The 12,316-nt window shown below is 39.5% G+C and overlaps 1 protein-coding gene and 1 pseudogene across 1 annotated transcript; both read left to right on the top strand.

Moving 5' to 3' along the window:
* The first annotated feature begins 363 nt into the window (after positions 1–363).
* On the top strand, positions 364–1,296 carry LOC119519804 (olfactory receptor 14J1-like). Its single transcript, XM_037817531.1, has one exon. The coding sequence runs from the start codon at positions 364–366 to the stop codon at positions 1,294–1,296; it is 933 nt and encodes a 310-aa protein (XP_037673459.1).
* Positions 1,297–2,263: 967 nt separating this feature from the next.
* LOC119519805 lies at positions 2,264–10,926 on the top strand (annotated as a pseudogene).
* The last annotated feature ends 1,390 nt before the right edge of the window (positions 10,927–12,316 follow it).

A 12,316-nucleotide genomic window follows, 5' to 3' on the forward strand; every position in this document is an offset into this window, starting at 1 on the left:
ACCCCTAACTCCTCCAAAACCAATGAATTTTATTACTACATACTGCAATGTAAAAAATATAAAATTCTATTAAAGTAGGATGTAAATTATAGAGCTTACTCTAAATAGAATTTCAAGTGGAAGATTTGGGACTGATAATCCTTTCAATTCGCAAATCCAGTGTTGAAAACTGGAGTTAAATTACTTCACTGATGACTTTGTGAGATTAGTCTCTTGTGGTCTCAAATTTTGTGTTTGATATATGGGTGAGTGGTGGAAAGCAAATTTACACAAGTGAAAAAGAAAAACAACATTAAGTCACTTCTTTCCATTCTCAATTTGTTCATTTTATTTTTTAGAGTAAATGATTAAATGCCCAGAGAAATGGACAACTTCACCTCGGGAACCACATTCTTCCTCATGGGGTTTTCTGATGTTCGAGAGATCCAGATTTTACATGCTGTCCTGTTTCTGATAATTTACCTGGCAGCCCTACTGGGGAATCTTCTCATCATCACTCTCATCGCCAAGGATCATCGGCTGCGCAGCCCCATGTACTACTTCCTGAAGAACTTGTCCTTTCTGGACCTCTGCCTCATCTCCATCACTGTCCCCAAATCCATCGCTAACTCTCTGACCAATCACAACACCATCTCCTTCCTGGGGTGTGTTTCACAGGTACTTTTCTTCTTCTTCTTGGCCTCCACAGAAGTAGCTCTCCTCACAGTGATGTCCTTTGACCGCTATGCTGCCATCTGCCACCCGCTCCGGTATGAAAGCATCATGAGCCCCGGGGCCTGTGCGCAGATGGCCATTTCCTCATGGCTCAGCGGAGGTCTCTATTCAATTCTGCACACAGCTTCCACCTTCTCTGCACCCATGTGTGGACCTCTTTTGGTTCGTCAGTTCTTCTGTGATGTTCCTCAACTGCTTTCCCTTTCCTGTTCTTATAATATTGGAGAATTCATAGTCATTGGGATCAGCTTAGTATTAGATTTTACTTGTTTTGTGTTCATCGATATTTCTTATCTTAAGATCTTCGCCACCGTCCTGAAGATGCCATCCAGAGAAGGCAGGTCCAAAGCTTTCTCCACGTGCCTGCCTCACCTCATTGCTGTGACTCTGGTTATCTCTTCTGCGTCTTTTGCCTATTTACGCCCCCTCCCCAAATCTCCATCGGTATTTGACTTGCTAGTGTCCTTGTTGTATACTGTGGTGCCACCCACCGTGAATCCCCTCATCTACAGTCTCAGAAACAGGGATATGAAGGCTGCACTAAGGAAACTGCTGATGAGCAGACATTGTCCTTCAGATTAGAAGAATTAATTAAAATCATATGTGATGATTTTCTTGTCCATTGACAGAAACGTCTGAACAATCTGGTTGTAAATCTGGAGTTAATATTGTATATTTTAATTAATACCCAATATGAATTAAAGTATGATTATAATGTAAACTGGATGAACTCACTGCACTGATACCAAGAAGCCTGCTAGGGAGTGGGGGCGGTAGTGCAGCTGGGATCCCAGCCGGCCGAGCGGGGCGCTAGAGCCCGGGCGGGCGGCCCCGGGGCCAGGAACCGAGGCTTGGAAAGGGCGGCGGGCGGGCGTCTGCTCCCCGCGGCCGTCGGGGCGGGCTCTGCTCCTGCTGCAGGGCAGTCCCGGGGAGGATGCGGCCGGGGACTGGGGCGGGGCGGGCGGCGGCGGCTGCGGCTTTACCTGCGCCCTGCGCTCGGGGCGCGTGGGGCGGGAGGCTCGGGGCGCGCTCTTGCGCGGGGAGGCGCTGCTTGTGCAGCTCGCCAGACCCTTGCCCAGTCCTGGCTGCTGATGCCCGGGTCTCTGCCCGTGCCTCACTGGTGACCACTCAAGGTGGGGCCCCGGAGGCTGCACCCGCGCCCACTCCAAGCACGCTCCCGCGGAGCTCCGGCGCTTTCGCCCTGGGCGCAGGGGCCGCGCTGCGCTGCGTGCCGGGCGGTGGCGAGGTCGGCAAATGACCTGGGTGCGCAACATGGACGAGCTGATCCAGCGCTGGCTGGTGCACGACTTCGACTGCCGCCTCTCAGGCATCCAGCAGGAGCTGGGAGCGGCGCTACAGTATGAGCGAAATGTTGCCATTGCCCATTTTTGAGCAGGAAGATTCCAGCTTTCCACTGGAGGGTGCAACTAAACACCCACCGCTATGTGACGTGTGCTGCAACATCAGCAGCAGTAAAACTGCAGGATGAACCACTCACTTATTGAACCAAGGTCAGTCTTTTGAAATTCAGATGCTAGATAATCGGAAAATGGGAGATAGGACTGAAATTAATGGAAAATTCATGAACAGCGTAAGAGTCGTATTCCATGACAGACGGCTGCAGTGTACCTGAATGAAAGTAGATGTGCATTTTGCAGGGTCCCACAGAAATTCACCTGCATTTAATTGACTTGGATTTGTTGTGCATCAAAATTATTCCTGCAGACATTGAAATATCTAAATCGAGAAGACTGTCTCTTGGGAGATTCTACTTCCAACCTTCAAGTTTTCCATCCAAGCCATGAACAATTCAAGAAAGGGGTGGTGGTGGTGGGGAATCCAGTACAACTGTGAGAGATGTCATGACAGTAATATGTGTAGTACACAATTAATGGAGGAAATCATGGCATTCCAAGACATTTTCTTGGTAGACATAAAACTGGATTTAACTTTTGGAGGGTGATTTAAAAAAAGTTAGGATAGGTTTTGATAAATTATAGGACACATGAGAAGTGAGGAAAGCCTAATGCATAATGATAAATTCCACATTCTGGTGGTAATTTCATATAAATGGAGACTATGTCATTCATTAAAGAAGGGATGGAAAGGAAAATTAGAGAAGTGGAGAATAGATCATGTGTAAACATAGTGTTCAATATGAATTCCACATGCAGTCACAGTTAACTAATGAAAGTGATAGTAAAGAAAACTTTTGTTCCAAATAACAAGTCAACTATTTTATTATATATAATATGCTATTTTAACCATTTTACATATGTATTACAGTAGCATAAATGATATTGCACTAATTAATTACCTTCAGCAGTAAAGTGCTACCCTCATCCCCATACATTAGCAAAACTTTGTGCTTAGGCCAAATAGAATTTCCGTAATCATTAAAAAATAGCACCCCTTCTGCACCCTCCCCTAGTCCCTGGAAACTTGTAATCTACTTTCTCTCTCTATGAATTTCCTTATTCTAGATATTCATCCTTGTGTGCCTTGTTTAGGTCAATCAGCATAATGTTTTCAGGGCTCACCCATGTTGTAGCATGTATCGGAGCTCACTTCTTTCTTTTTCAGCCAAATAGTATTGCACTGTATGTGTATACTACATTTTGTTTATCAGTCCAACTGTGGATGGACACTTGTGTTGTTTCCACATTTTGGTTATTGTAAATAATGTTAAGATGGATATTGGTGTGTGAGTATCTAAGTTCACGTTTCAAATTCCTTTGTGTATATTCTTAGGAGCTTAATTGTGGTGTCATATGGTAATTTTATATTTAACTTTGTGAGGAACACCAAATTGCTTTCCACAGCAGAAGGAGACTTTTATATTCCCATCACCTGTATAAGAGGATTCCAATTAATCTGCTTCTTTACTATGGATTGAGTTTTGTCTCCCAAAAAGATATGTTGCAGTTCTTCTCCCCAATACTTCAGGACGTGATGTGAAATTTCCAGTTTTCCTTCTGTAATTTATTTCCAGCCTCATTCTATTGTGGTTAGAGAAAATATTTTGAATTTTTTCAAACTTTAACGTTGTGTTGAGGCTGCCAAGGAGAGCTTGAGATCTGCAGAGCTGCAGCCTTGAAGGGGACTGAGGTGCAGCCTGTGTGGCATAAGAAACCAGCCAATTACAGTTTGAGGACTCTGACAGCGATGATGATTTTATTTCTTTAACTGCACCTTTAAACAAGAAATCCAAAATAGCTCAGAAATTGATAACACAAGACAACCAAAACCTGAATTGCAGGATCTTGAGAAAGAACATTGCCCACTACATGAGAAAGAAAGCTCTAAAAAGAGGTGAGAGGATGGCTGTAGGTGAGAAGCTCTATAGGAGAGACTTAGAGTTGACACTAGCAATATCAGTGAAGGAACTTCCAACAGTCACTATGGATGTGCAGGAGTCTCAAGATAGACACATTGGAAAACATGACAATAATGAAACAGAAACAATGAATAAGTCTTCTCATATCTTTAATTGCGGTGTAACCAGCAATCACTAAGGTTTGGATAAGATTATTGAGGAAGATCATTTTCATGAAATTCAAGGGAGAAGAAAAGCAGCATCTAAAGCTGTGGTACAACAGAGGAAGATTCTTTTGGAAGGCAGTGAATGACTCCAAACCAGACTTTGCAACTAGTGAAGATTCTGAGGATGGTTCTGATTTTGGTGAGAGTGAAGATAACGGTGAAGAGTTCACTATGATAAAAAGTGACTAAAGAAATTAAAAAGAAAGAAATGAAGATAGAATCCCCAGTAGAAAAAGAAAGAGAAGACACCTGAATCTAAATTTAATGCTTTGGTGACTTGAGAAGAGTCAACACCAGCTGTCATCAAATCAGAATCTCTGCCTTCACCAAAGAAGGCTTCTCTTTCTTCAGCAGCCATTAGGAAACAGTTACAAGTGTGCAATCCTTCAGCTGAAATCAAAAGACCTAAGTGAGTCCCACCTGCGGTATCTGGAAGTAGCAACAGCAGCAGCCCACTGGCAAGAGTGTCCGTTAAGTCTCCAAGTCAGTCTGTGCCTTGGCTTGTCCAGATCAGCATGAGTTAAACTTTTTCATCAAATGCTGCTAATAGCTGCATGCAGTACAGTGGAGGCCCAGGGCCCGGGCCCCCTCTCCTCCACGGTGATTTCACTTAGCTGCCTACTTGACCAGGACAGACATTAAAAGTCATCAGATCTCCCCAGGGGAGAAAAAAAATGTACTGTTAACAAAGCATTGAAACGCCCCTCCTCGATCTCTGTTGATAACAAACCGCCACACCCTTGTGTTCCAAGACCCTGCTGAAACTCTGTTCTCACACCCTCCTTGTCCCAACCCTTATAAACCCCCTGCAACCCCCTGCTTTTGCGGAGCCCTAACGTCCATCTTTCCTGGCCCTCTGCTGAGAACAAGCCATCTCCTGTAAGTAACTCCCATTAAACTCATGTCTAACTCTGTGCCTGGTGTGTTTTGGTCCGAGGGCTAAGGTGGGTTGTGACAATTGGCAAGCACGGCCTGGAGGATCAAATAGCCACTGGTTGTAGGGGGCATGAATTCTGTAGGAAGGGAGAGTCCAAGGGGAGAATCCCAGATTGTCACTGTCGTCCATGTGGGCAGGGGTGGCTGCCCTCCTAGAAGAATGGGACCACTGATAAAGTATGGGGATGCCCTGAAAACTCCGGCAGAATTGTTAAGTGTTTTGCAACAGATAGCATGCCATTTAGAAGAGAGAGTAAAACTGAAGAGAGATATGCACCTTGCCCAGGCTGAAATGAAGGCATCTCTGGCTGCTTGCTCAGAGTGGACAATCAGATGGAGACCCTGGCATGCAGATATGTACAAGTCAAAGGCCATAAGTTGCCTTGTGCTTGAGTCCAGAGAATTTTAGCTACTCAGGATAGGACCCCAAATCTTGGGACCCCATAGACTCCTCTTTGGAAGAGGAAGGGGTGGAAGGATGGAAACCTTTTGGCTGAATTAAAAAAAATAGGAAAGATTTTAGTTATCAACCTATGAGAAAAACATTTATTTCTTTAACACAATCTGGCCTCAATATGATTTAAAATCAGGAGAGAAATGGCTCTTTGGAAAGAACGTGGTATTATAATTAGAATTGTTCTGAAAAAGAGTAGAAATGGGATGAAATGATGTATATTCAATATTGTATTTTCCCCTCTCAAAAGTATTTCTGTGTTTCTGTTTCTCATGACTAATGTACCATTTGTTTCTTATCTGCCTGTTCAATGTATTGTTGTCTTGGTTTTCCTGTTTAATGTGTATTCTTATACCTCTGGATTATAATGACAAATTAATAAAAATTCTTAACAGCTTTATTTGAATTGCTTAAAAATAAATGAATATATGTGTGTGTGTATATGTATATATATATGCATGTCACTGGAGTCACAAGTGGGGGAAAACCCTCTTTGCAGCAGGGTTTAAAGCTTTAGTTCTGTAGTTACTATAAACAAACCTGAACATTGAAAATAAACTGCCCCTGGAATTGCCCTAAGGTAGCAGAAGGCTGCAGGGGGCTGCCTCTGGAAAAGGCTAAGAGCTTTCCCAATTGTCTAAATCACAGCTTTAAGTGAAATAAAGCTAATAACAGCAGCTTGAAACAATGGCCACTGCTATCTATATGCCAGGCAGAAAGAGAAATTTATTGTTCAGCCTCTTCCTTCTGCTCTTCTCTGTATGCTATACAGTGTTCTCACCTCTGGAGTTTCAGAATCATTGTTTCAGACTCCTTCTGCCTGTTTAATAGTTATTCTGGAGGAAGGAATGGGTCCTGGTGCTCCATACTCATCATCTGCTCTGTCCATGGTTTTTTATTTGAAATTGGTGTGTAATGTTCTTAGTGGTTCCTTATATGTAATATTTTGCTCCTTTCTTGCTGTTTTCAGAATTCTTTCCTTGTCCTTTTTTCTCAGTAGTTTCACCAGTATGCATTGGGGCCATATTTCTCTTCAAGTTTAGCCTCTTTGGTATTTTCTGGGCTTCTTGGATGCCTTTTTTTTCTATGGTTCAGAAGTTTTCATCACTATTTCTTTGAATATTTCTTCTGCCCCTTTATCTTTTTCTTCTTCTACTGGGGCACTCATTTTGTGTATATTGGTATGCTTGATGGTGCCCCACTAGTATGTTAAGGTATCTTCATTTTAAATAATTCTTGCTTTTCCTTTACGCCCTTCATTCTGTTTCATTTCAATAATCATGTCATCAAATTCACTGATTCTTACTGCTAACACTCAACTCATCTCTACATTTATCAGTAGGAATCAGACACCAAATTTGCACATCCCCAGAGGGTTTTGTAGCCAAAGGACTAAATAAAGCACCAGACACATTCTAAGACATGAGCTTTTATTTTGGGGGCTTACCTACAGGGTAGGGAGTTGGTCATGTTGCCCTGAATTTAGGAGATTCTCTGAATGGATTCAGGAGCTGCTCTGAATGGCTGTAGGTTCAGAGCTCAATGTGAAGATAATCTGTCCTTTGTGTGTGTGTGTGGGGGGGGGGGCAGAGCTGAACAAGCTGGTTATAAGGGCTCAACATTCCAATGAAGGCAAAAGGCAGGAGCAGGGGTCTTACAATGTAGGCAGGGATGGATTGTAATCAACAGGGAGGAGGGGAGGATTATAGATTATCTTGTAGATAACAGTAGTTTCAGGGAAGAAGCAGTTATAGGTTGCATTTAGCACCTGAAGCCTGATTTTACAAGGAGGGTAGGTCAAACCTTAACTGTCCTGGGTCAAGCAAACTGCTGTGTGCAGTCTTCAGGGTGCTTGGAGAAGGCCCTGGGCCCAGGGCTCCCACAAAATGCGTATAATGTAATACCATGAAGGTTTACTTCAACCCATTGGAAAAAAAAGTCCTCTGAAGTTTTTTTTAAATTAATACAGGGACAATATAATATTTCTACTATAGTGGCACTTGAGTGGATGGATTTGAGAAAGGGCAATCTTGTTAACTAGATTAAGACATGATTGGGTCATTATCTTGACGTTAATGGGAAGAATTTTGCAAATAGTTAAGAAATATAATTAAGTGAAATTAGATTTGGGTGTCTACAAGAATTACCATTTATGAATTATGCATAATAAGGCATCATGTATCTCAATCGTTGCAAAAATTGTGCTGTAAATAACATATAAATAGAGACCTCTCCCAAGAAAAAATTGTATAGACTTTCCTTTTTTTCCGGGGTTTCACATACTTCCTAATGCCCAGTTCACAGTGATGTGGTACAGCAATAGTTGTTGTTATCTTTACTTAAAATTAGATTTGATATGGCAATAGTGATTATGATGATATTTCTCACTGGAAACTATTTTAGTAAACCCAGATGTATAAGCCTCTCTTTTTTTAATATTAGCTTGAATTGATTCTCAGTCACCATTTTGGATTCATTACACACTAGAATGCATTCTTTCATCTCAGAGCATTGATAAATTTTAAATATGCAAAATTGGCTATCAATATTATTCTTCCAATGACTGAAAAGGAAGTTGTATAGGCTAGCAAAAACATCTACTCATAATGTCTTATTGCCATCCACTGTGGTGAGCCTGGTATACATGTTAGAACCTGCACTTCAAAGTATCTATAACTGACACTTCAGCAAAATCATGATTTAAAATATTCACAAATTGTAAATGCAAAAGCTTAGGTTATGATCTAACCATTTTGTAGTTTAGTGCTGTCTTTTCGGTTATTTTGAGACTCTATCTCTCTAATCCTTCTATCTGTCTATCTCTGTGTGTGGTTATGTGTGTTTGGGTGTGTATATATACAGTAATATAATATCACATACCTGATTGTGGTGCATGTAGAGACCATCTATCTTCATGGTTCCTTTTATTTCTCTGCCCGAATACTACTATAAATAATAAACCTGAAATTTATTTGGTATTTTGAAATACATCCCTGAATGTGTTAATTCTTTGATTGATGTGGCCTGTGTGACCAATTTCTACAACATTACTTTAAAACAATTACGAAAAAAACAAATTCTGCTACCCCAAATAATATGTATCAGATCGTCTGACGCAAACAGATACTCCCCAGAATAAGCTATGAGTTAATTGCTGATGAAAATTCAAATGAAGGAAAAGTCCCAAATAACAAAGTTTTGGAAAAATTCTGACTAGAACAAAATTTGAGGTTTCCTGAGCATCTCACAGAAACATGCTCAGTTAGGATTACTTACTTCTACAAAGCTGATAATTCTTTCTTGTGGTTCTCACCTTGAACATATATAGTACACAATGATAGCAGCTATGTTGAATTAACCTTTCTTGATGAAGCAGGGATCACATTTTGTTTTGAGGGCTTAACACCATATCTCTCATTCCCTTCTCTGGCTTCTTCTTTGGATAAATTATCTTCATTCCATCACTAATTGTATCCTTTTATCCTCCTTGTGTTCATAAGAGCTATTCTGCATGATACACCAAATATTATGCCCCAAGAATTAAATATATATATATATATATATCAAAATCAATTAATGAACAATGTAAACAACAAAAATGTTCACAGAAGGAATTCTGTAGCGAATTCCTATTCTACCTTTTCAACACACTAAGATGTCTATATTAGATTGGCATGTTCTTTAAATAATTGCCTGATCCAGGTACAATGAATTATCTAAATCAACTCTTAGAAGTTCCTTCTATCTTGGAACACTCCCCTTAAAGTGTTTTGGGACCTCTGATTTCTTAGTCCCAGAGTTGGCCTCTCAGTTTCCCAAAGTATACCTTCTTGCATCAGATGTCTGATTTCTGGATGTTACCAACCAGGCCCATGATAAATAATTTAGGCAGATACTCAGGAGGAACAAATCTGAGGATCAGCTTAATGAGTCCCAGAGTTATTGCTCAAATACATCATCAATGAAAGTTCCGCTTCATTCCAAAACTGTTTCTCATTATTCCAGCCCTTCAACCCTCTTTATGATTTCCCTTGCTGTCATGAAGTCCTCCTGGTTGTATTTAGCTATGGCTGGTGGCTGGGAAGGGGGGAGAAGGGATGACTACATGCTCTGAGTGCAAGTTGCCTGCATGACTGGAACTGGGATACAGTCAGATGGGAATAATCCTCTGTGTCCAACAAGAAAAAAAGTATTATTGATTTATTCAGATCTATTTACAGAATCAAAATATTCTCTCAATTGTTTCAAATAGTGTCCTGTGGATCATGTAAAGCCCAAGGATACCTGAAGTATGGTGACAATGAGGCTGCACTGTTTCTGATTATTCCTTCACCAGTTTTCACTCTGCATAAGGCACATCCAATGAAGAGGGCTTTTTATTAGATCAGTGCAACATTTTCACCCTGGAAGGAAATAAACCGCGTGGTACAAGCTCTGCTAATATATCTCAGTAAAGTCATTGGCGTGTGAGGTATAGACCAATGTTAAGAAAAATGAAAAAAAAAAAGTGTAAATTTTAATAACAGTTATGAGGTTTGAAATCACCTAAATTAACAAGACCAATTTCAAGACGCTTATTTTCTCAGATTTATATATTATTTAATTATTTAAACTCTAGTACTAAGTACATCAAATATCTCTTCCTTCAATATGCATTTGCCTTCTAAGGACATCTAGGAACTTGAGTTAAATCAAACGTCAATTAAATCAAATTCCAATTATTCCATAGTGTACCAAAGACCCATTAAAAGTAATTATTTTCCGTTAGACCACAGATTCCTGCTTCCTGAGATGTGTCTTCGCTAGAGATAGCAGACAATGTATACTGACAGAAAAAAGATAACTTGGCCTTTATGAAGAGATCTGGAAGAATAAAATTCAAAATAGTATGCAAATATAAATTATTTAAATTCTTTTTTTCTTTCCTTTGATATCTTTGCTGCATACCTCATTTTAATTTCCTTTAATCAATAAAATGATTTATTACTACTATTTTATATGAAGTCCTCTAACATCCTTCCACTACAGCCCATTTCTTCTTCTACAGCATTTTTGATCTTCACCCTTAAAGTAAAAATTAATTTTAAATTTCATCTTTTTAATGTGCTTTGTGGAGTTGGGATTATCTGGGGTAAATTTTACATTCCACTGGTATGTTCTCATTTGGATACAATAGTTGTTAAATACTGCGCTCATTTATTCATTTTTTGTTGTAGTTCTGTTCGGAATCTCTGTTTCTTCATCAATCGGTTTGGAAAGTTCGTGTGTCTGCTGCTTAGGTTCATGTGTCAGCGTGGCCAGGAGGTGGTGTCCTGTTGTTTGGTCAGGCAAGCTGCTGTGAGGACATTTCATGGACTTAAATCATCAGTAAGATGATTGCATCTGTGGCTGATCACATGTACAACCAATTGAGGTGATTGCTTTCAACAATGATTTCCTTCATCCTGTCAGCTGAAGACTTTGAAAGGAGAAGTGCTGATTTCAGCAGTCAGAAGAGAAAATTCCCATCTCTATTTCAGCCAGCCAGCTTCTCCTGGGGAATTCACTGAAAACCTTCATTGGCATTCCCAGCTTGTGGACTGTGCTACAGAATTTGGAGTTGTGCATTCTTAGAGTTGTGTGAGACAATTTTTATAAAATCTCATAATATTTACAGATATCTCCTGTTGGTTCTGTTTCCCAAGAGGACACAGACTAATACAATGCAATTTTAGGATTGTCTCCTTTTCATCTTATTTAGCTGATATTTTGACATGCAGTTGTTCATAATACTCTATTATAATACTTTTATTTTTAGAGCATCAGCCATAATCTCTCCATGTTCATTTCTAAGTTTTCTTATTAAGATGAATCTCCTTTTTTGTAGTGAGTCTAACTAAAATTTTATCAATTTCATTGTTAAAAGTGCTTTTCAATACAGTATTATTGTTTCATTATTTTCACTTTTAGTAATTTTCTATTTCATTTTCCTTCATGCTAATTATTTTCTCTATTCTGCTAGATTTGGTTTTATTTTGTTCTTTGTTTCTAATATCTTAAGATAGAAACTTAGGTTATTTGTTTGAAGTATTGTTTGTTTTCTTTATTAGAGAAGTTGTGGGTTTATAGAACAATCATGCATAAAATACAAGATTCTCATACACCATCTATTATTAACATAAAAGCACTTTGCTTTGGTGTGGAACATTTTCTACAACTGATGACAGAACATTTTTGTATTGTACTATTAACTATAGTTCATGGTTTAACTTAGGGTTCACTGTTTTTGTAGTGTAGTTCCATGGTTTATTTTTATATTTATTTTATTACCATATATTCAATTTAACATTTCCCATTTTAATCACATTCAGTTATATATATTTCATTGCTGTTAGTTATGCTCACAATTTTGTGCTACCATTGCCAAAATCCATTACCAAAATATTTGCATCATTCCACATGGGAATCTTGTATATTAAAGCCTTAACTTCCCATTCCCCATGCCCTCCCCATACCCTGGTATGGATTCTGACTCTATGAGGTTGATAATTCTAATTATTTCACATCTGTGAGATCATATATGTGTCTGTGTATGATCCTTTTATTTTGTGAAATTCCTACATGTTTATCAACAATCATGAAATGATTTAATTGGAACTTATACAGGATATTGACTGTACACCAAGACAG

This window comes from Choloepus didactylus, chromosome 24, assembly GCF_015220235.1.
Source record: "Choloepus didactylus isolate mChoDid1 chromosome 24, mChoDid1.pri, whole genome shotgun sequence".
In the NCBI taxonomy this organism is placed as follows: Eukaryota; Metazoa; Chordata; class Mammalia; order Pilosa; family Megalonychidae; genus Choloepus; species Choloepus didactylus.